General features: G+C 41.8%; 1 protein-coding gene across 1 annotated transcript in view; it reads right to left on the minus strand.

The window, feature by feature from the left end:
• The window catches only part of fstl4 (follistatin-like 4), a 217,869-nt gene that overhangs the window by 14,832 nt on the left and 181,400 nt on the right, over positions 1–21,637 (minus strand). The window contains exons 8-13 of the mRNA XM_069674450.1: positions 14,953–15,073; positions 9,976–10,137; positions 4,527–4,661; positions 3,891–3,917; positions 2,521–2,639; positions 216–365 (exon numbers count right to left, since the gene is read on the minus strand). Coding sequence (XP_069530551.1) covers positions 216–365; positions 2,521–2,639; positions 3,891–3,917; positions 4,527–4,661; positions 9,976–10,137; positions 14,953–15,073 — 714 coding nt within the window. The remainder of the gene's footprint in view (positions 1–215; positions 366–2,520; positions 2,640–3,890; positions 3,918–4,526; positions 4,662–9,975; positions 10,138–14,952; positions 15,074–21,637) is intronic.

Genomic DNA, 21,637 nt, shown 5'->3' on the forward strand with positions numbered 1-21,637 from the left:
AAAGAAAAACATGCACTTCATGTCACGTTATAGGATAACTTTTCTCCTTCGACTTTATTCTCAGTGCTGAACTTTTGTTAAGACTTAACCAATATGCAAAGTTTTCTACAGAAGCTTTATAAAGTCAGTCACTAACTCATAGATGAATAACGTCTGTGATGTTCTGAAAGTACACTTTGAAGTGTTGCAGCTGGCCTGACACCTGCTCCACCCACCTGCACCACCTTCTGCGCCTGGATATCGACGACTAGCAGTCGGCTCAGGAGGGGCTGCGTCACGTAGATGTACTTATCCCTGATGTTGACTGCTGAGGACCACACGCAGTGCTGAGGTGACACCCCCTCACCTTTAGGGCACATCTCCTCCTGCGAAGAACAGACAGAGAACAGAGAGGATGATGGGAGGAGTAGAAGTAGGAGCGCAACAGAGGGAGGAAAAGGTTGGCAGGACTTCCTGGTGTGTAAGAGACAAGCATTTTCATTTTTCATTTTTCATTTTTCATTTACCTGTTACATATGTTTCAAGTTATAATCTGTTTCATTCTGCGGTAATTGCGGGAGCACACTTCCCAGATATCCAGACAGTGTTGCATGTGTGACGTCCACGGTTGGCTCCGGTTGTAACTCTTGATTTTCCTCGCTGTCGGTCGCTTTCCTTTTTAGACTGTTTGCCTTCAACTGAGCGTCGAATTTGTTTCTTTTACTTTGGATTTTCACTTATTTTTGAAGTTGTATCTGCAGTCATCGATCTTCAGCCATAGTAGATTACTGTTTACTCGCAGCACTTGCAGAGACCGGAAAAGCAGCCGCTTAGCTCCGCCTTCCCTCTCTGGCAGACCAACCACTGCTGGGTGAACGCGTCACTAACCGGGCGCCGCTCGGGATTTATTCTGCAAAAGTCGCCGTCTCAATCACCATTGCGTTACCTCATTCGATGACACATAAATAAGTAGTAACTTAACAGACATTTTTTTAAATGAAAATCTTCAACATGTCACAGAATAGTGAAAATTATATGTTTCTGGTGCCTAAAGTTACATTAAAGTTAACTTTCTTGTCTTGACAAAACAACACTCTACAGATGATGAAATAAAAAAACAAACAAATCTACAAATCCTTCCTCCTCAGGGCCTACAGCCAGAAAATGTGTATTTTCTTTTGACCTGATGAATGGCAAATAATATATCAGAAGTTGTTGTTGATAATTATACAGTCTTCATAAATTTAATGTCATGAAAGGCAGTGTTAAAGAGATGTGCTTTTAAGCGTGATTTGAAAGGACGGAATCACCCTACCATACGCGATGTGACGACGGCGGTCTATACCTCTGGTACTTAATAAAAGTAATACTTAAATTATAGTTGCTAATAATTTTAGTTCTCATGACAGTTTCCCTTAGAAAACAGTAACTCCACTCCCAAGTTAAAAATCAGATTTTGGATCAGTTTGAAGCAAAACCTCAACAAATTCTTCCACCACAACAGACTCAAGCAACATCTCCCCTCACAGGCCCTGCAGCCCGCTGTTTGTGCTGACTAGGCAGTTATACACACACACACACACACACACACACACACACACACACACACACACACACACACGCACACACACACACACACACACACACAAAGGTTGTGTTTCAAGAGTTCCCACCTCCTCTCCACCTCTCCAAAGTGGAGAAAGTGCTGTTTACAGCAGGAACTGGCTAACACATGGCTTATTGAGTTTGTATTGATCTCTAATACAATTACAGGCTCCTGTAAAACCCAAATCCCTCAGTAGAACAAGCAACTTCTACCATCTAAAGCCCATTGCTCTGAGAGAGGGATGTTCTCCAGTGGATTAAAAGCCCCGGGGTCTCTCGTATAAACTATGGACAGTCGACTGAGCTGTTGAGTAATGGACACAAGTAATCCCATTACATCTTTTAGTGAGGTGAGGAGCCCACTCTGAGGGAGGGGGAGGGGAGGAGGGGCTGTCATCATTTTGATGCCAATTTGCCTTAACACTGAAACTCTGTAGCACGACAGACAGACAGACAGGCAGACAGGCAGACAGGCAGACAGACAGACAGATAGATAGACAGATAGCCTTTTTCTACTGCAGCATCCTACAACCACCTGGTAACTTGCAGTGCTTGTTTGGACAATGGCACAGCAGCCTAATTACTGGCTGTGAGTACGATGCCCTTCACAGAGTTCCAGATGTGTCACGATCTTGAGATTGATTTTTTATTTTGGGACATTCTTGCCTTCAATGACAGGGCAGCTGAAGAGAAAGAGGAAATACTGGTAGAAGAGAGTGGGTGCTGACATGCAGCAAAGGGCCGAGGACAGGGGTGGAACACCTGCAGCCGCTGCGACGAGGACTATAGCCTCTGAATAAGGGGAGCCTGTGCTACCCACTGAGCTAAACAAGCACCCCTGTATGCCTTTCTTATTGTAAAAATGCAAGTGCAGTGACATCGTCTTGTCCATCGTCAAACCTTGATAGCAAAAAAATAGGCATAACATGCACTTACATAGGTTGCAACAATCCTCTCTGTCCGCTTCATGTGTCTGCGTATCTCACACTCACTGGGCTGCAGAACAGTGATGCCCTCGTCAGAAAACACATAGAACATATTCCCCACACTCAACCCTGCAAGAGAAGACAGAAAAATATTGACAGCCATCCTTTCAAAAAAGCAACAAATACAAATTAAGAACAGCAGAAATGTCCTGCTCCCATCTAAACTGACACTTGTGATTGGCATTTCAATTTCCCTGCTGGAGGAGACACAGCAGGACTGCTGTTAGCATGCTATCACGTTAGCGGGAATGGACAGCATGTAGCTGCCAGCCTTTTGACAATGCCTACAAAGGGCTCTGTCAGCAACACGTTCTCAACATACTGTAGCGAGAGGCATCAAATGAAAGGCTCTGTCTCTGAGAGGAAACATTTCACATCTCGTCTGCTCTGTGTAAACAGCTGCTGATGAGTTAGCAGGAATCACACTCTGATGTTAAGACATTTGGATGAGCAACAAGCTATTACTGCTGTCAGGAACACATCACGTGTGTGTAGATGATAAGCACGAGCACTTAGAAACGCTTGGAGCATGCAGACACATTTAGAAGATGCATGCATAGACAAAAACCGTGATGATGATTGATTTGTCAGGCTGTTATGACATTATTTGTGCACTATAACAACGTGAGATGAAACGTATTGCCCCAGAGACTGAGCACTCCTCAACAGTCTGAAACACATTTTCAGTAAAACATGAAATATACATGCACGCATTTGAAAAAGGTGGCACATGTATGAACGCACTCACAGCACACACACACACACACACACACACACACACTGTGTTGGATGGATAAACACTCGTATAATCTATGGTTTGCACTGCACTCCAGACCACACCGGGTTCTTGTATTTCTGCCGTTAAACTGACGCGCTGATGATGTATAGACAACAGATTGTATTTGTATTGTATTGTAAACCACAGTGTTTCTTCCAGTGCAGTATGCATTGTATAAAGTTGGGATTGATTTGTATGCAGCTGAAAACCACAAAGTTGCTTCTCTCCTCACCACCACACTGCGTCTGTGGTCTTATTTGCAAAATGCAAACAGTTCCTGTTTGTGTGTAAATGTTTCCTCCCTGGGTGATCCAAAAACAGATTAAAAACCACCCCAGCAAAGCGATGAAACACCTTGGGCGCGCAAGAAAGAAGGTAAGATTTGAAGTAAACTTTTGCTGGAGAGAAAACAACTTAGTGAATCTTCTGGGCAGTACAACAAACATCTTTGAAAGTGAAGACATCCAGCTGGGGGACCTGAGGAGCTGCAAAACATGCTCGCCATATTTACAAAAGCACTTTAAAGAGGTGTAATGTATTACCTTCTTCTCTCCACAGAATGTTTGCGACTGCAGAGTCAGCCAGCGAGCAAAAGGATGTAAAAGAGGGAGAAAAAGAGAGGAAAAAACATTAAATCACTTTAAGAAACAGGAGGCAGATCTTCCAGGAAACAGGGGAGGTGATTTCTCTCCTGTCGTGGCGAAAACAAAACATGTTTGACAGCTACAAAATGTTCCTCAGCGTCTGTGACAGGATCATATTTCCTCTTAAATCAAGTGATCACTCTTTCCTTGAGAGAGGACAAGTCATCGATTATTCTGTTTAATTTCAACTGGCCTGATATTCTCTTTCTAGGTGCGGATGGTTAACTCATCAAAATGACGCAATCTTATGAAAGAATCAAAATCAAAGGATATAAAATATGTGATACGATTGTTTAAACTTTGTAATTCAGTGAGAATTATCTCTTACACTGCGCACTGTCAAAATCGAGGATAAGAGGGACTCAAGCCCGATCCTTTACAGAATTAAGGTTAGAAATTATTTGTACTTCTAGATTGTCCTGCTACATTATGTTTGTTGTTAAGACATAAAGGACAAAAACAATTGGTCAGGATATACATATTGTTGTGACTGACCTTAGAGTGACAAGAGAGTGTTAACACTGTTTGACTTACGTGTCTTCTTGGCTGAATCTTCGACAAACAGAGAGGAGATGTCCTCGTCCACTCCCACCTCGTTCTTGGCGATGCAGGTGTAGGCCCCGGTGTCCTCATACCGCACGCTGCCGATAAAGAGCTCGCTTCCATTTGCTACAAGAAGAGAGTAAAAGAGAGCAGAGTTATTGTGACAGGCTGTTGTTGCTGCATTTCTTGTCTTTTATTTATATTGATTTGAGACAGCTGACTGTCAGCCTTATGTAATGAACCAAATGCAATTATAATAGGCTTCACAACAATCTAGACTACTTCAGTTAAGTCTTGTTCAGTCTTACAAGAAATATAAATGAACATTTTCATTATAAGCCAAACCTTCATACATTTAAACCAGCTAAGTAGACATCATTAATGTGAGTTGGACTAATCTGACACAAAGATCTATATAAGATAAGATAATCCTTTATTGATCCCCAGGGGGGAAATTAAGGAGGGTCAAATAACCAACCGTCCCTTTAAGTGACCAAACGGTGTTCAGAACAAAACCAACCAACCAAATAAACAGAGGGCAAACAGGGAAGCAGCAGAAATGCTTACTCAAATCACAGAGGAATAGATGTGTTATGAACATCTGAGAGAGTAAACAACTGCAAGGTCACTCAGAGATATTTAATGCTTTGCTTGGGTGCAGATCAGATTCGTTTTGGATTGGTAAAAAAAGAATAAAGTGCAAGTATTTTCTTGTGAAGTTATGAAGTAAATAGAAGAACCTGAACGAGTTATAACTGTATGTGTTATGTCAGAGGAATTGTATCATGGCCTGATTCCACCAAAGGTTTTTTCGAAATGTAAACACAAGCAAACATTTTCCTTGCAAATACAGATATACAAGAGTAAAGGGATTTTTTCGATGAGGTTAATTAATGTTCCTTTAAGACTGATGCTGTGTCTGTGTGTGTTACGGCCCCAAGGCCATGAGGCCGTGTATTGATGTATATTTTGTTGTATGCAGTCGCTGTCATTTATGCAGATACAGGTGCCAGTGTTTCGGCTCTAGGATTGGCTGGTCGTCGGCTGCTGCTCGTCTCCCCTTCCCTCCTTCTGGTTCATTGGTGCGGTGTTGGATCTCTCGACCAATCTTTGTCCTCCAATCAACAGGGAGAGGAATTAAAGGCGGCGGGTGGCGACCCTTTTGAGAAGACCTTTGGCTGTGTGTGTGCGAGAGCGACAACCTACTCTGTTGTGAACGATACAAAGGCTGCAGACTATACTCGGTTCGGCCTATTAGGTGAAGTATTAAAATACAATAAATAAATAAATAAAATTGCACCACGTAGCTTGACTATTATGTTGAGACACACTAGGTTTAGGGGCCCTTTCCGTTATAGTTTTCCTCACCTTCTTTTGTTGTTGAATAAAATACTCTTTTGTTGAATTAAACAGCTGTGTTTAACCTTTTAACATCTGGTTTAATGTCACGTCCTTTCCCCCATGAGCTGGGATGTAACAGTGTGTATGAATAAGACACACATGTAAAGTAACCTTTATACAGTTTTTTACTCTCAGTACCTTTGCACAGAAATACTAGCTTGGGAATGAGATGACTCAGCAATGCTACTTTTTTTCCCCTCTCAGTCACATTTGCCCTGTACAACAAAAGGAACATCAGACCCTACCTGTCAGAGCATGCAACACAACTGCCAGTGCAGGCTCTCATAATTTAACACACTGACTACTGCAACTCCCTTCTGGCAGGCCTTGCTGCATGCAAATTCAAACCTCTTCAAATGAAAGGCGCCTGGTTCTCCCATCACAACAGGGACCTTAGTTGATAACTAGACTCTTCTCCTCTCTGATGCCGCTTTGGACAAAAGCGTCTGCTGAATGCAATTGTAAAATTGCAACCTGGCCCAGGTCCAACAATAAAAGACATTTAATGGGTTTGCTTCAATCACTGTGCAGAGTAGCACTATTGAGGCATTTTTTCAACCAAGATGGCCACCGCTCATGTGGAGCCTTCTGTTGGATCTGCTTTGGTGTATAATAACTGAACTGCACAGCATATTTTCTCTAAAAGAAGAAGAAATGATTGCATGTGAAGCTTTTATTGAAAAGAAATATGTTTGCCATACTTAGGACTTGCTAATGGAACTATTGATGGAGGGCTGAAAGTCCTCTTGATACTGTTTGAACTTTCAGTAACTTCACAGCCTGTAAAAACATGCCGCCCAGTAAAACATTGAAATCACTCTGCTTTTCCTTCATGCTGTACATTTCAAACATTGTACTTCAATAGCCTTACAGAGTGAAGTCTAGTTTCTCACGTATCTCCCCCACACACACTGAACAATGCTGCATTGTTTGCCTCAAGTGTCAGTGTTGATGTTAGATGGAGGTGACAGGTGATGTTCAGAGACAGATGTCATCATCAGAGGCAGTCTCTCTGATGTTGCTGTAGCATCAAGCTCTGTGATGTACAGCTGTACTCGGATCCTTCTTGTACTGTATGTAGCACTACCTTGAACACAACACAATGACGTGTGATGCACTTACAGGCCACGTTGTAACATAAAAGATGCTTTCTCTTCTTGTTTTGTAGTATCTATAGCATCTTTGAACTTTAATAAACACATTACATCCACTTTTTCCCTCCCTCTCGCTCCCTATGTCTTTATCTTTTCCTTCTTCCATCTTCTTTCTACCTGTTAAAACTTGACACACTGTAAGTGTTTGTCTTCGTGCAGATTAAAATATGTACCCAACAGAAAAAAGTCCTTGCTTACAAAAACAAGTTGTTCTCATTTTATACGCTGAGAAATGAATCGTGCGATTCACGCCTACTGCATTGTGAAATACCAAGACATTACAGAAGTTGACGCAAAGCTTTTCACATTAGTGAAATGTCTTCGTGGGTTCTGATAATAATTCTCTTTTATCAGGGGTGAAGTGTGTAATGCTTTGAAGTGAAATCTGCCTTGAAGCAGGCCTTCGTAAAATGAGACACCACTTTAATTACATCTAATTCATAATTATGTTCTGATCAATTCTCACTGAAAACCACTGAATCAACCACTCATTAAATTAGCTTTTATATCTTCATTTAGCAACCTCGTAGCAGCTCTTAATGACAGGGATTCTGTGTGGGATTGGTGAGGTCTTAAATTATGACTCAGTCTTCTTTACTCCAGCCCATGGGCCTATTTTTGCAGGGGCGAATGAGGCATGTGCTCGAGGCAGAGAAAAGGCAGCTTAGACATGATACAAACACAAGATCAGAAAGTGATTTGACTCTTGTGGCTCTGGTAGCCCGACTACAGTATCTGACACTGACTCTTTGCTGTTGTGCACCTAAGTCCTTTGTGCTGGGAGAGACTGCACACCTTATGCCTATTCCTACTCAACCTATTGTCAGCTGGCTTCATGATACTTGCTGGCTTCATGATTTCCTCTGTGGCCTTATAGTAACTAGTAAACAAGTCAGAGACATAAAGCTCACAGTTTAAATCCAACAGCAACCAATCTTGGATCCCATCCGCTATAGTCTGACGACGATATAGCCTCTGGGGACAACGGTGAACGGCGTGTAGCCAGCGGTTAGCGATAAACAACTTCCAGTCAAGACTTCCTTTTCCGCGTGCTGCATTGTTTACAGAAAGACAAATCTGAACCACTTTTGTGACACAGTGTCAAAGAAATTTATCTCAAGTTGAATTTTAGCTGTTAGGATGCAGGTGTTTGTTTATAGAGATTAATAAGAAGCTAAATCGTCGTCAGATGATGCTGATGGGAGCCAAGATGTCATTACGGCGCATTACATTCCAATTGCTTTTGCTCTCCTCCCGGACTGTTTTTCCTGCACACGCCGCAGCCTGCTGATACGTGATTGGTCAATACTACTCGGACTACAAACGTACTACAAATGGAAACCAGAACACTCCCTCAAAAATCCCCAAAACCCATGTCCCTGCCTACAGATTCTGCATTTCTATGAATCTGTAAATAGAGATTAAACAGAGTGCCAAGCCTTCTTCCCCAATGCATCTGGGTATAAGATCTGTAATGTTGTACGTCAACGTAAAGCTGCTCTGTAACAACTAAACAGCAGGTGATATCAGGCAAAGATCTACAACATACTTTCATTCAATCTGCAACACAGTGCAGTTTCCCTCTTTACTGCTCGTCTGTGGCTTCTAATCGATACTCCTCACCACCAGCTGTCAGAGTGTGGCTCAGATTTCACAGAAGCCAAATTTGAGGACAGAGGAAACACTTGTACTGTGGCTTTATTGCACGTCTGACATTTAAAATGATATGTGAAAACTCAAGCACTCACTGTGCTTAAACTGGACCCTGACGTGGAGCATTTTAAACTCAAACTGAAACTGTTTTTGAAGAGGGCTCAGTCTTGTAATCATGTTTGATTTTGTTGTTTCATATTCAGTTTTATTGTAGGAGTGTATTTTGTATGCTGTATTGTTATATCTGTCTTACTGCTGTTGAGTCTGGTTTGTATTGTCTCTTGTGTATTTGTTGTTGATTTCATGTATTTTTAAGGCCCATGTAGGGACGGGCATTGCAAATTAGCCAAGGCTATAAATGCTGTAGTGTGTGGCATCGGTTTACTTGCTTCATACTTGTCCCTATACAAATAAACATTAAATAAATCAAATCAAACCACCTTTCCCCTTTGATTTCTTTTTTGAAGCATGGCTGCATAAACACTGTAATCCACACCACTTCTGCACTCTCTTTCTCTTTGCTAAATGTTTTGAAAGAAAAAAAGCCCTGTCAGAAGGTCTCCTGCCCCTTGCCACCGCTCACATTAGCTGGAAAATCTGTAACTGACGCCACTGCAGTGTTTATGTGCTGGTGAACCTTGCAGAACCTCCCATGTTTGAGTGTCTGAGGGTTGATAACAGGCTATTACCACAGGTAATGACCCACACACAGCCAATAAACTCTCCCTTAATGAGAACTGGGCCATAAAAAGAAAAGAAGTGCTCCATTCTGCTCCTTCGCTCTGATATTGAGAGTGTGTCTTTAAAAGCAGCCTTGCAGACTGGATAAGTAGCTGCCAACTCTTGACACACGGTATATTTCATTTTATTTGCTCTCCCTTAATCTCCCTCTTCACTCCTCTCTAAAGAGTACGAATGTTTATTTGGAAGACAGTTGAAGAGGGTGAACGCAATCTTGGTTTCATCACCTCTGTTTGAAACGTATATAAATTGAGAGCACTACAAAATAATACTGCTGAAATGTGGCATCGCTGAAGCTTTCAGTGAAAGAAAGTTAGTTTAATGGAACCAAAGCTTGATAGACAAACAGTTTTTACTTTGTCCACAAGCACTGCCTCGGTTTATAAAGACTTCTGCAGTGTTGGCATACTGCAAAACTGTCGGTATGTAACACAAAACTGCACCGACAAGACGTGACAAACAGAATCTGCTACACTTAAAACACCGCTCACCTATGAGAGAGAGCTGTTTGGAGGATCTGGGCTGCAGGTCCATGCCGTTCTTCAGCCAGAGCAGTTTGGGATTTGGGATGCCGTCGGCGTGGCAGTGGAGGCTGGCAGATACACCGGGCTCCTGGGCCTGCGTCTCTGGATACACCAGGATCACTGGAGGGACTGGACGCACAAACACAAACAAAGCGAAGACACAAACAGAGAGAGAAGAGAGGGGCGAATGAAAAACATAATTAAACAGTGTTTCATGGTAGACAGTAACTCCTGGGGGAATATAGCACAAACACCCACACACGCAGTGGGCAGAGAGGAATTTGTCTCACCCCAGCATGGAATATATTCACACATAACAAGAATCCAAGAGCTGTGGGGCTGCTTTATTACAGCTCGAGTCCTGCATGAAATAGATGTTGGGACGTATCTTCCACTTACCACCGCCTCCGGGGAGAAGACCACAAATGAATGTGGAGGAATCGAGGGGGAAAATGAAATATGAGGTAATAGTTTACATGAGCAGGTAAGTTGTGGTTTTCTGGTTATGATGCTGGGCACTCTCAACCCTGGAAGCTGCTGCCAGATCCTCACTGCTCCTGTTCAACTCGCAACCTTTCCCCTTAACCTTTGTGCAATATTAACGCTGCAGTTGTTGCTTGCTACTTGTTTATTTATGATGTGTTGTTCTTTTATTTTCCTTCTTTTATTCTTAAGTTGATGTTTTAATGGAGGACTGTACCTGAATATAATTATTTTTAGGTGCTTCCCTGAACAATTTCCATTCCATCAGATTAAGATTTAAGCAACAAAATATTATAGCATCCCTGAGTACTTCCGGTATTTTCCCAGCATGCACTGGGCCGGACTCTAAATGTTATTTTTGAGTTGAGCTAAGGTGCCTTTCTTATAAAAAAGTGTTACACTGTGTTAGCTGACGCCTCTGTGATTAGACATCGTTAATGTCACATTCATGTTGCTAATTTTAGTGCCACCATAAGTGAGGGTTCCGTCTCCAGTCTTGACGTCCTTCCCTTCGACAGTATGAAAGTGTGTCACCGTTAATGAGGTTAACCTGTACTAAAGAAAACAAACGTCCTCTACATTATTGACCTTTAGCTCGCCACAATATGATAAACTTACATAATATTAAGCTGTGGTAAAAGCAAAATGTGGAGGATTTGTAGAATGCAGTTTGTAAACCTCATAATCAAAGTTTCTCTCTCCTACCTTCTCAACGACACAAGCAGCCTTGTTAGATGCGTGCTTCTTCTTTAGCCCCGAGTCGCTATGTTTTAATAGAGTTCGTCCTTAACCTCTGCCCCTGTTTAGGCTGTGGGCATTACATTGTTTTTCGAAAAATCCTGCTAATTATACCGTTAGAGATTAAACCACTGATTTCCAGCTTGTTTGACTTTTGACTCCGAACAAAAACAGGCTCCTTGTCACCTTTTGGATGTTTCTGACTTGTTATCACTTACATGAAAGAAACAGTTTCTTTTAAAACTTCTCAAATGGTTCAGTAGCTGCTCAAGGCTCAAAATGATCCAATATTTCACACAAAATTAAAGAGTAAAGAGAAGTACAAAATATGAGAACAAGTGTGTGCATCAGCCCCGGACCAAAAAAGCTAAATATACATAAATTATTGAAAACAAGAAAACGAGCAACAACTGTAAAATGCTGCTTGCAATAATGCATCAGTAATAACTATTTAATAATTTAACATTTATAGTAAAGTAGTTTATTTCGGTACATTTTGAATGCTGCACTTTTACTCAAAGTGGAGTAATTTCACATTTCCGTACTGCTATTTTCTGTAATACTTCTGCATTTTGTTTATAAGAATTCGTTTTTTTTGTAACAATGTTACGCTATTGTATGAAGCGACGTCCATCTGAGAGTTAGTACAACACATGCAAGGATCTAGACAGGAGGGAACAACATGAGTGAGTGCCAAAAAACAGCTTTAAGTTTGTGTTTAAAGATTCTTTTTAACTACATCTTTCTACACTGTAATCTGTGTCCCCCTTCATCCCTCATAGCACTTCTTCGGTTTCTATATGAAAACAGCACTTTGCAACCTTCTGTCAATATTTTTTATTACAGTACTTGACTTCAAAGACGTCTTAATCTCAATGATACCATAGACAAAGCAACTGCGACTACGGCTACTTCAGTGACGCTGAAGCTGCAGCGCTGTCGTTCCTTTCATCACAGTAAAATAGGAAGTGTGGGTGTTGTTGCTTTAATACAACACCATACAGCCCGTCCACTTAGTTTAATGCGGCACCTGGCTCTCTTCCATTCCACCTTAACTCACCTCGTCCTATCTCGCTTGAAATACCTTGAATCCCCGACACAAACATTTGGTAATTGCGCCGTCCTGATAACTCGTCCCTCAGGACCCTTGTCTGTCTCCATGACACCCTTCCTATCGCTCCCTCTCCTGCTTCAGTTCAAGGTCTAAAACGCAGCTGCCTTTCTTTTCAATTAGCATCTGAGAAAATGTAAAAAGAGACTTGAATACATTTTCCAAGCCTGAAAAAAAAGCAGAGAAATTAGGGCTTTATCTTTGATTTGTTATGTTACAGGTAGGGGGGCTTTTAAAGTTCTTCATCTCTGTATTTCTTTGGAGAGGAGCCCAGTAATAACTCTCAAGTCTAAAGGCAGGGGAGGGGAGGACTGTTATGCAGATGATTAATATGAGCGAGACAGTGCTTTGATAAGTTCAGCCTGCCAAAATCAGCATGAGTGGAGACTGTGTCTGCGGGTTTTCAGATAGCTTAAGTAGCTTTTATCCACTGCATTGAATCAAGTGAATAAGCTGCATGCTCCCTTTAGTTCTCAGCCTCATGAACGCTGTTCATGTTATTTTTCATGGAAAGAAATTCACTTTGATGCAGTGCTTCGAGAGCTGTGATCATGTGAGCCCCATCAATGAGCAACAACAACACCGCTTTGTCGATACTCTTCGTCTGTAGAGAAACTGATCTTTTTGATACACAACCTCATTTAGGTTTGTTAAGTCACATAAAACAACACGTTTAAAGACTTCCCCTCGGCTGAGGAGAATATAACCTGCATTTATCACCGTTTCCTGACATATAAACAAAACATACAACCAGAGAAAATATTGAGTAGACTACTTAATAATGAAACAAATTATTACTTGTAGCCATTAATAGAAGAATAGTAAAAGAGATGAATGCATCTGTTACTAATCCTCAAGCAACATACTGCTTTATTTACTATCTGAATGATTCATGCAGTGCATGAACACCACAGTTCATTTGTCAACCTCAAATGATTTCCTTTCAGCATTCAAGGTAGCAAAAAGTCAAGTGTGTTATTTGGCACTTGGAAGCTGAAAATCTGTAAAGGTAGAGAGGCCTTCACACCATTGTTTGATCCTTTTTTAATCAATGGTGATGGTGCCTTTGCTGCTGTAGACCCTTGACTTTGAAACACTTTCCCAGAAAGAAGCCAAATCTTTCCCTGTGTTATTACTTTATATTCTGAGGTTTGTTGTTTGTATTATTCAGTGTTTTTCTCTTTCTTGTTTTGGTCTATTTCTCTGTGTTACACAGTATTGCATGAAGTAAGTTTACTTAAGTTACTGTTTTCACATGAACAGTGTTTCCCAACCAGTTGTACTCCTGCAGTTTACATGGGGTGTGTGGATGGGTTTTGAGTGTCTGATAACTTCACACGAAAAAATATATGTGCACCTATTAGGGCTGCACGATATATCGTTTTATCAATCCCAATTGCGATATGCACATGTGCAATAGTCACATCGCGGGACGTGCGATAGTGAAGCAAATTACCTGGAACACGTCAAGCTGCTACTTTATTGTTGCTCGGTGCAAACTCACCAGTTTCTCGTTTGCCATCATGACACCATGTGTGTCACCTGCCTGTAAACTGTAAACAAGCATGACTCTGCTGATGATCGAGGCAGGCGCTCCCTTACGCGAGGTGGCTTATAAGTGAGACTTTTCCTGGTAACAGAGGCACCTCATCCCGGTGCTCTTTAATGCTGAGGCTACATAAACTGACTGTTCACGGAGCGGACGTGTCACAAGTGTTGAGTGAGGTTGTGTGTTCCGACAGGAAGTAGGAGACGCAAGCTTTCGTTTCCAAAAGTTACCGTCACCGGGCTGATCACGCTGATTAAACATACATTTGAACACCGTTAGAAATGGTAGCTGACATACTGTATGAGTAACACAACTGCAGCCAACAAGCCCGTTTGTATTTATTTTATAAAGAAACGTGTCGCTCCACCTGAACTCTATCTAGTTTTTCTTAAGGGTGTCTGAATCAAGAGTGGTAAAATTAGGAGGGTTTGGTTTTATTGGAAGAAAATAGACTTAAAAGTCCATTGTTAATTGTTTATATGTACATTAAAACACACTGCGTTTATCTGGTGTAATTCCCTGTATTTTTTAAAACCGCAATAAATATTGCAGAACAAAACAATATCGCAATGTTAGTTTTTTCCAATATCGTGCAGCCCTAGCACCTATTTACATTTAGGTGGTAGACACACTAGCATATTTGTGAGGTCAAATTGGATAGCTAAAGAAGCGCAGAGTTAAAATGACCCCTTTACGCCCTAAGCTGTAGCGATATGGAGGCAAGATCGACTACATCAACTGAAAAACCAAGCCTGAAAATAACAAGTTGCAGGATATTTATGATTTGTATAGATTACTGTTTGGAAAAATCTTTGGGTACAATGAATGGTACTTGAGCCTGTCTGAAAGCGCAATGGAATGACAGTCATATAACAATTCTGTGCTTCATGTTACCATCCTTAGTTTTCCAGTCTAAAGCATGTTGGCTTGATTGCGTTCCTGACAACTGTTCTTCACTGTAAGCAGCCTGCTCTCAGGGAACCACCGAGTAGCACAAGCAAAGCTATGGCATTTTGTTCACATTTTTCCAGACACTGTAAGTAAGAAATGAGCCACTACTGACCATTCACCTGCAGCACATGTGTCTGATAGAGGTCTTCATAGCCGTAGGCATGGCAACTGTAGTTCCCCATGTGGATGGTTGTCACCTTGGTGATGTACAGGGAGCCATCGTCCCCAAAGTCCTGTAATACAGAGGAGAGATGGCAGAAGAAAATTAAGTAAAGAAAGAAGAGGCGGGGTGGTGGTAGGAAGAGGAGGGGGAGGAAGATTGGGGTGTGCAGGAGAGGGAATAGTGGTGAGGAATGGGGGGCAGGAAAGAGCCACAGGGAGTGAGGGAGAGAGGAAGGGAGCTTGATAGAATACGTAAGGATGCTCGGAGAGGAGAGAGGAGGCACACAACAGCAGGGAGTGATGGGAAAAGACAAGAGAGAAAAAAGAGTGATGTGAAAAGGAAGAGGGACCATGAATCAACGGTCTCCCTGTTGAGCTGAAGCAGGCGTTTGGGAATTTGAGTCTCCTCTCTCCCCTCATCACGCTGCCTCAGCCTGATAAATGGCAAGGGTTAAAAATATAAAGCCCATTAGGTTGATGAATGGAGCTGCTTGTTGTTGGTGCAGCATGCGACAGTCACCAGGGGGTTCCAGCCACAGCTTAGGGCGGATTAAGGCATTAAATAGTTTGCTGTCCCACCAAGTGGCAGAGCAGATGTCCTGATGCGGCTCAGTCGTGACATGAAACCCACAAACGGCTGCTTTCTTTCCGAGGGCTTTAAGAAGTAAAGTGACCTGATGGAGGGTCGCTTTGTGACAGAAAGTGAGAAAGGATTTTGTTGTAGGAAAGACGGGGGAGTTTAAGCAGCTGTAAAGTTCAGACTTTACCATTAAGGTGAGAGACACAACTACACCAGCTTGGCCAATTAAAACTGAACAGGGCTAAAAAGTATGAATGCAATATGTCTTATTATCCTCCACATCCTAACTATCAGTTGTGCTTCCTGTGAAAAATAATGGCTGTCTCTTGACCAACTTTTATTCGAATCATCAATCGAGGTTCCTTCCATTCTGAAGCAACATTTTCAGTTAATCAGCCTATCCAGGGGAGGATATAAACTCACCTGTAACTCAGCTGTATTTGAAATCTAGAAGTTTGAGACAGGTTTTATTTCTCTGAATTTATGCTGATGTGATGTTTTCGTATCCCAGATGATAATTAAAGGCACTGAACTAAACATAAACTTGACTTATAGGCTGTTAAAGTGGTTAATTGTATGGTGGCTGGCTTCTCTGCAGGTGCGCTTAACTTGAGTGTAGAAGAGGTGAAACATAATATCTCATGATTTTAGGTAAGGTGTACTTATGAAGAAACCTTAGCTCCTGTAACTCCCTACTGGCAGGCCTTCCTGCATGCACATTCAAACCTCTGCAGATGTTCCAGAACGCAGCAGCGCAACTCTTCAGTCAACCCAAAACGGCACACGTCACTCCTACCTGAACGCAGTCATCCAGGTCTACACTCCGTCCCGCCCACTACGCTCCGCCAATGAAAGGCGCCTGGTTCTCCCATCACAACAGGGCCCCAAGTCGCTAACTAGACTATTCTCCTCAGTAGTCCCCAGGTGGTGGAACGAGCTTCGGTCCCTTTCACCTTTAAGTCGAAGCTAAAGCCCCAGCTCTTTCATGAACACCTCTGCACTTAATGATATTGATGCTATTGATGATGATGACATCAAGGTTGTTATTGATGTTGATTAGGATATTCATGATGATGATGACGACTATATTGACCTTGTTGATGTTGATGAACGCCCTGTGTACCGCCTGTCAGCACCAGTGTCCGATTGCACTTGAAGCTGTTTGTTGGCTCTTACTGACTTCGTTCCCTCTTGTCTCGATCGTTGCTTGTGTTGCATTAACTCTCAGAGGTACGTTGCTTTGGACAAAAGCGTCTGCTAAATGAAATTGTATTGTGTAACAGTTTTTTAGAACTTTCTTCAACTGGGCCAAAGGGTCTACTCTCAAAATCTGAAAAATTCGGACTCTGGTAAAGCCATCGAACAAAGATAAAAGCATCTTTGCCAGCCTTCCAGATTGCATATTTCTAAAGTACTTTAGCTGCCTTAACAAAGTATGCATTTTGCATGCAGAATGCACATGATCTGCAGATACTACGCCATCATTTGGGGTACACAGCAGCTCAGTCTGAAGGGACTTGGCTTGGGAACCGGAGAGGGTGGCCGGTTCAACTCTTGGTACGGAACAAGTATGGCATTGTGGCTGGTAGCTGGAGAGGTGCCTGCTCCTGTCCTGGGCACTGTCGATGTGTCCTTGAGCAAGCCACCGAATCCCCAACTGCTCGGGGCGCATGTCCACGTGCAGCCCCCTCACTCTGACATCTCTCCATTAATGCATGTCCACAGAATCCTGTTTGTATGTGTGTGTATTTCGGGCCTTTGAGTGTGCAGCATGTTTCTAATAACAGAGTGAAAACACTGAATTTCCCCTCAGGGATTAATAAAGTGTATTTTCTCCTTCTTCATCCTCCCATTACACCTTGAAGTTAGTTCCTCTTCCTGACACCTCCATCTTACTCCAGACGGAAAGGTTTGAATATTGTTTAAAAAAAACTGGTCGCCTTGAAGATACAATCCGCCGTTCACCAAGCTTGTAACAGATGCGCATAGCAGCTCAGTTGATGTAACATATCTTCCACTGCACATAAGATTGTGGGTCAGAATAGCCAAGTTAGAATAGCTCTAATAATGTAACTGAGATTCTGCCATTTGACATACATGTATTGGAATGAATGCAAACTTTGTCAGTATAAAAGTATGAGGAACGCAGCCTAACTTTTTACATTCACTGAGTACTAACTGAGTCTGTGTTGTGTCTGGTTGTCATTAGTGACCAATAAATTATGAGCGTAAGTGGTAGATTTGGGCTGCACAGCTCCTTATATCACAATAGGAATCATTGTTACCTTTTGAGTTCATGAAGTGCACTGCTGGAAACTTTCAGGAGAAAATTGCAGGCTTTAATTTTCATCCAGGTTGCATTGTATTCTATTGTAATGTTAAGGGCAGTGAAAAATTATACATGATGGTGGCCTGTGGACTTATTCGAATTAATAACATTAAAGTCACTCGTTAAAGTTTTGCTTTTCAAATGCAAAATTAAATCAAAGTCTCCTTTGACCTATTCTCCAACAGTAATCATCATTGCTTTTTATTACACATAATAATACTGATGCAATTAAGCTTGCATACAGTGAAAAGCCTCATTCATTTTACAAAGTGGCTGCAATGTACATGCTAATAAAAGTAGCTGTGCAGTAATTGTTTTCAATAAATTAAATATGCATTATTCATTTCATTACTGTTTCACTGATGGACAAACGTTAGCTTCAGCACACGCAGCTGCTGCTCTGTCTGCACCTGTTTGTAGTACTGCCCGTGTATCTTTGCTCTCCTGCAATCACACCTGGTGAAACAGGTCTGAACCCTCCAATATTCAAAGTGCAGTTACTTTTCGGGAGATCACAACTCCACTCAAAATGTAAAACACCCAGTTTGATTGAGGGTAAAAGAGGAGAGAAAGGATTGAAACAGTACAGAGGAGCTGGAGGTGGGCACAGAGAGACAGAAGGAGAACACAGACCAGAGAGAGAGCAGACAAATGAGACTGATTGTAATGGAGGCTCAGCTGTCAGGTTGAGGGGAAAAAGATGTTTCAGAGTGTAGAAAGATTTCAATCATCGGTGAACAGAACTTCTAAAATCAAGCCTGTTTCCAATCAACACAGTTCAACAGAGAACAACAGAGGAGTGCTGAAAGGACTCTGACAGGAGAGTGAAGCCCTATGACTGACTGACAACCTGTCCAGAGCGTAACCCCGCCTCTCACCTCAGCCCCCCATGACCCTCTGAAGGAGAAGTGGGTATGGGTAATGGATGGATGGAGGAAAGTCAGGCCCCCTTCCTGCTCTCACCCTGTCTTATATTTGACCTTTATTGTTTAAAGTCAACTTGTACAACATGTTGGACAAAAGGGTGGACGAAAAGAAGAATGCAAGCCCTCTTTTCCTTTCACTGTTTTCTGTCTGTCACTCTCTTCTTATTTTACTTCTATTTCTTATTCTAATACACAAGGCTTCATAGATAAATCATATTTATGCAGTGAAGTGTAATGTAATGTGATTTTATTGGAATGCTGTCAAACATGCTGTTGAGGAAGTGATATTTGCAGACTGGTCTAACATCCCTATTAAACTACATACAGACATTAAAATCAATGTGCTATTGATCCAGGGCTTAATATTTGTACATAAAATATGTGACAATTTAATGTACTGTTTACATGGCTTACAAATTTAGACATTTCTGATATGAAATATGCACTAAAGCTGCATGAAATACAAATTCAAGCACTCATCTGGATGTTTATCTTCAGCCCTGTTCGGACTTTCCATAATTTATTCGTATGTCTACTTTCAAATGGTGAATAAAAGGCGTATGTATCTTATATAGAGCCAGGAAGTCTTCTAAAATAGAAAACTATTATATAATTTTGCACAAGAAAAGGCTGTCCAACTGTCTAAATCACAGACTGTATAAAAAGATGGACGACACGACAGCTCCCTAAAAGTGAAGCCCAAACATCTCAAGCGCCCCCTGCTGACTGGCTGCAGTATAGGTCATAAAGCCCGCCTCCTCCATGTAAACAGATGGGACATGATTCAAACTATAAAATCTAAATACACGTTAAATAAATGTTTCTCAAACATGTCATTATAGTTAGTTCTTATCATACTGATTTACATCCAAGTGTTCATTTTTCTGACAAGTTTATTTTAAATAAGTTATTTGATGCTGTAAAAATTATGATTGACAGCTCTGTTGACAAATCCGGCTCCTGCAGCCAATCTGTTCCTGATAAGCAGAGTAGAGGAGGAACGGCGAGAGGAGACGTAACTAAAACAATCACTGCAGTCAGTGAAGTTTACATATCTGTGAACGACTGCTTCAGACTAACACAAGAGGCTGTTCTGCTGTTAAACTCGCCGGCGTGCGGGATCCTTGCTGGTTTTTAAGTTAAGTGTGTGTTTTGGTTAGCGGAAGTGGCTACAGCGGCTCCACCCGCCGATCTCTACTGTGCAGCTCTGGCTCCGAATGACGTCACCATGGCAAGATGGCAGCGCCCGTCAAGGGGCTATTTTGGCTTCAATTTTGTACAATGAGAGCAGATGGAGACGTGTCGTCCATCTTTTTATACAGTTGTTTGGTCTAAATCAAGAAACAGGCCACAAACTCTTGAAGTTTCTTTACATTAGTTTTTTGCTCATTCCTCTTTATAGAATTAACGTCCCTGGTACATAGAAATTAATATGTTTATCAAAACAAATTAGTGATGTTCTTTCTCGCGTTAACTCAGGGATTTTCAGTTTCATCACCGACTATAAACAAACTCACACACAGGTCGGCCCTCCCTCCCTCCTCCACTCAGACAACTACACTCTGTGGAAATTCATTATGCACGGTCATGAGCCTGGGGGACCTCTGCTGCCATCACCTCTCCTCCAGTCTCCACCTCAGCACTTGACTTTGTTTATCAGCTCATCATCACAGCGGACCAACAAGGCCGCTCATTAACATGCAATTAGCGAGTAGTGATCCGGTGGTGGGTAAAGCAAGGCCAGCGCTGTGCTGTCACCTGAGCAGATGTGTGTGAACAGGAGCAGGGCCACATAGTTCATTAAGCACTGAGCAACTCTGATGTTTCATGGAGAGGCCTGGGGAGTTCATTTAGGGGAGTAAAACTTTTCTTTATGTTTGATGCTTGATTTTTTTTTTTACACTGTCACCTTTACTTTTCATGTTTTCATGTTCTAGCTTTAGGCAATCATGGTGTGTGTGTGGGGAAACTTGTCAGCTGCTTAAGTTCCTCTAATGTCCACATGGATGGGTCATTATTAGGGTGCTCGTTATACGTTTTATATTTCACACCTTCAAACATCTCAGTTGTTACCAGAGTTTTATAAGTAAAACCAGCAGGTGGAAATACAAACAGATCCCACAGCTCTTAAAATTTACCATCCAGCATCAATAGGATTTTCTAAATTTTAATTTTTAATAGACATCAATTTGTTTCAAATCAATGTGAAAAGCCCAACACCGTGGCCCCTTGCTGCTGAAGTTCATAAATAATTTTATCAATAACAATAAATATTAATAAGGCAGTCCAATTACATTTTAAGGAGAAAAACAAACACACACACACGTGAAGCTGGTGAACATGCACACTGTTGGGAAGTTTGTAAGAGGTTTGACACATTTTAAAAAAGAAGTTGAACACAAAATAAATCTATGTTAAAGCTCCTGTGAGGAACTTTCGGTTTGTGTTGCTTATGGCGCCCCCTGTGGACAAAGCAGTACCTCTTATCTCTTTGCTGATTTTGTCCTGTACATGCTTAAGTGGTGGATTTTAACAAAAATCTCATCCTGCCTTCTAGAACAGTCATATGTATCACTCACTTTAAATTTTTGCAATGCAAACAAAGGCAGCTTGCAGTTAATCGCTTCTTCTGACACCTACCCCCCCGCCAGCAGCTTCAGGCATTAAAAACAACTATATAGTGGCGCCGGTTTAGCTCAGCAGTTAAATCGTCGACTATATACAGAGGCTATATTCCTCGATGCAGCGGCCCCGGGCACAATTCCCACCCTCGGCCCTTTGTCGCGTGTTATCTCCACTC

This window comes from Semicossyphus pulcher, unplaced genomic scaffold, assembly GCF_022749685.1.
Source record: "Semicossyphus pulcher isolate SPU_LCO1_2020_fin unplaced genomic scaffold, fSemPul1.0.p SCAF_10, whole genome shotgun sequence".
Taxonomy (NCBI): domain Eukaryota; kingdom Metazoa; phylum Chordata; class Actinopteri; order Labriformes; family Labridae; genus Semicossyphus; species Semicossyphus pulcher.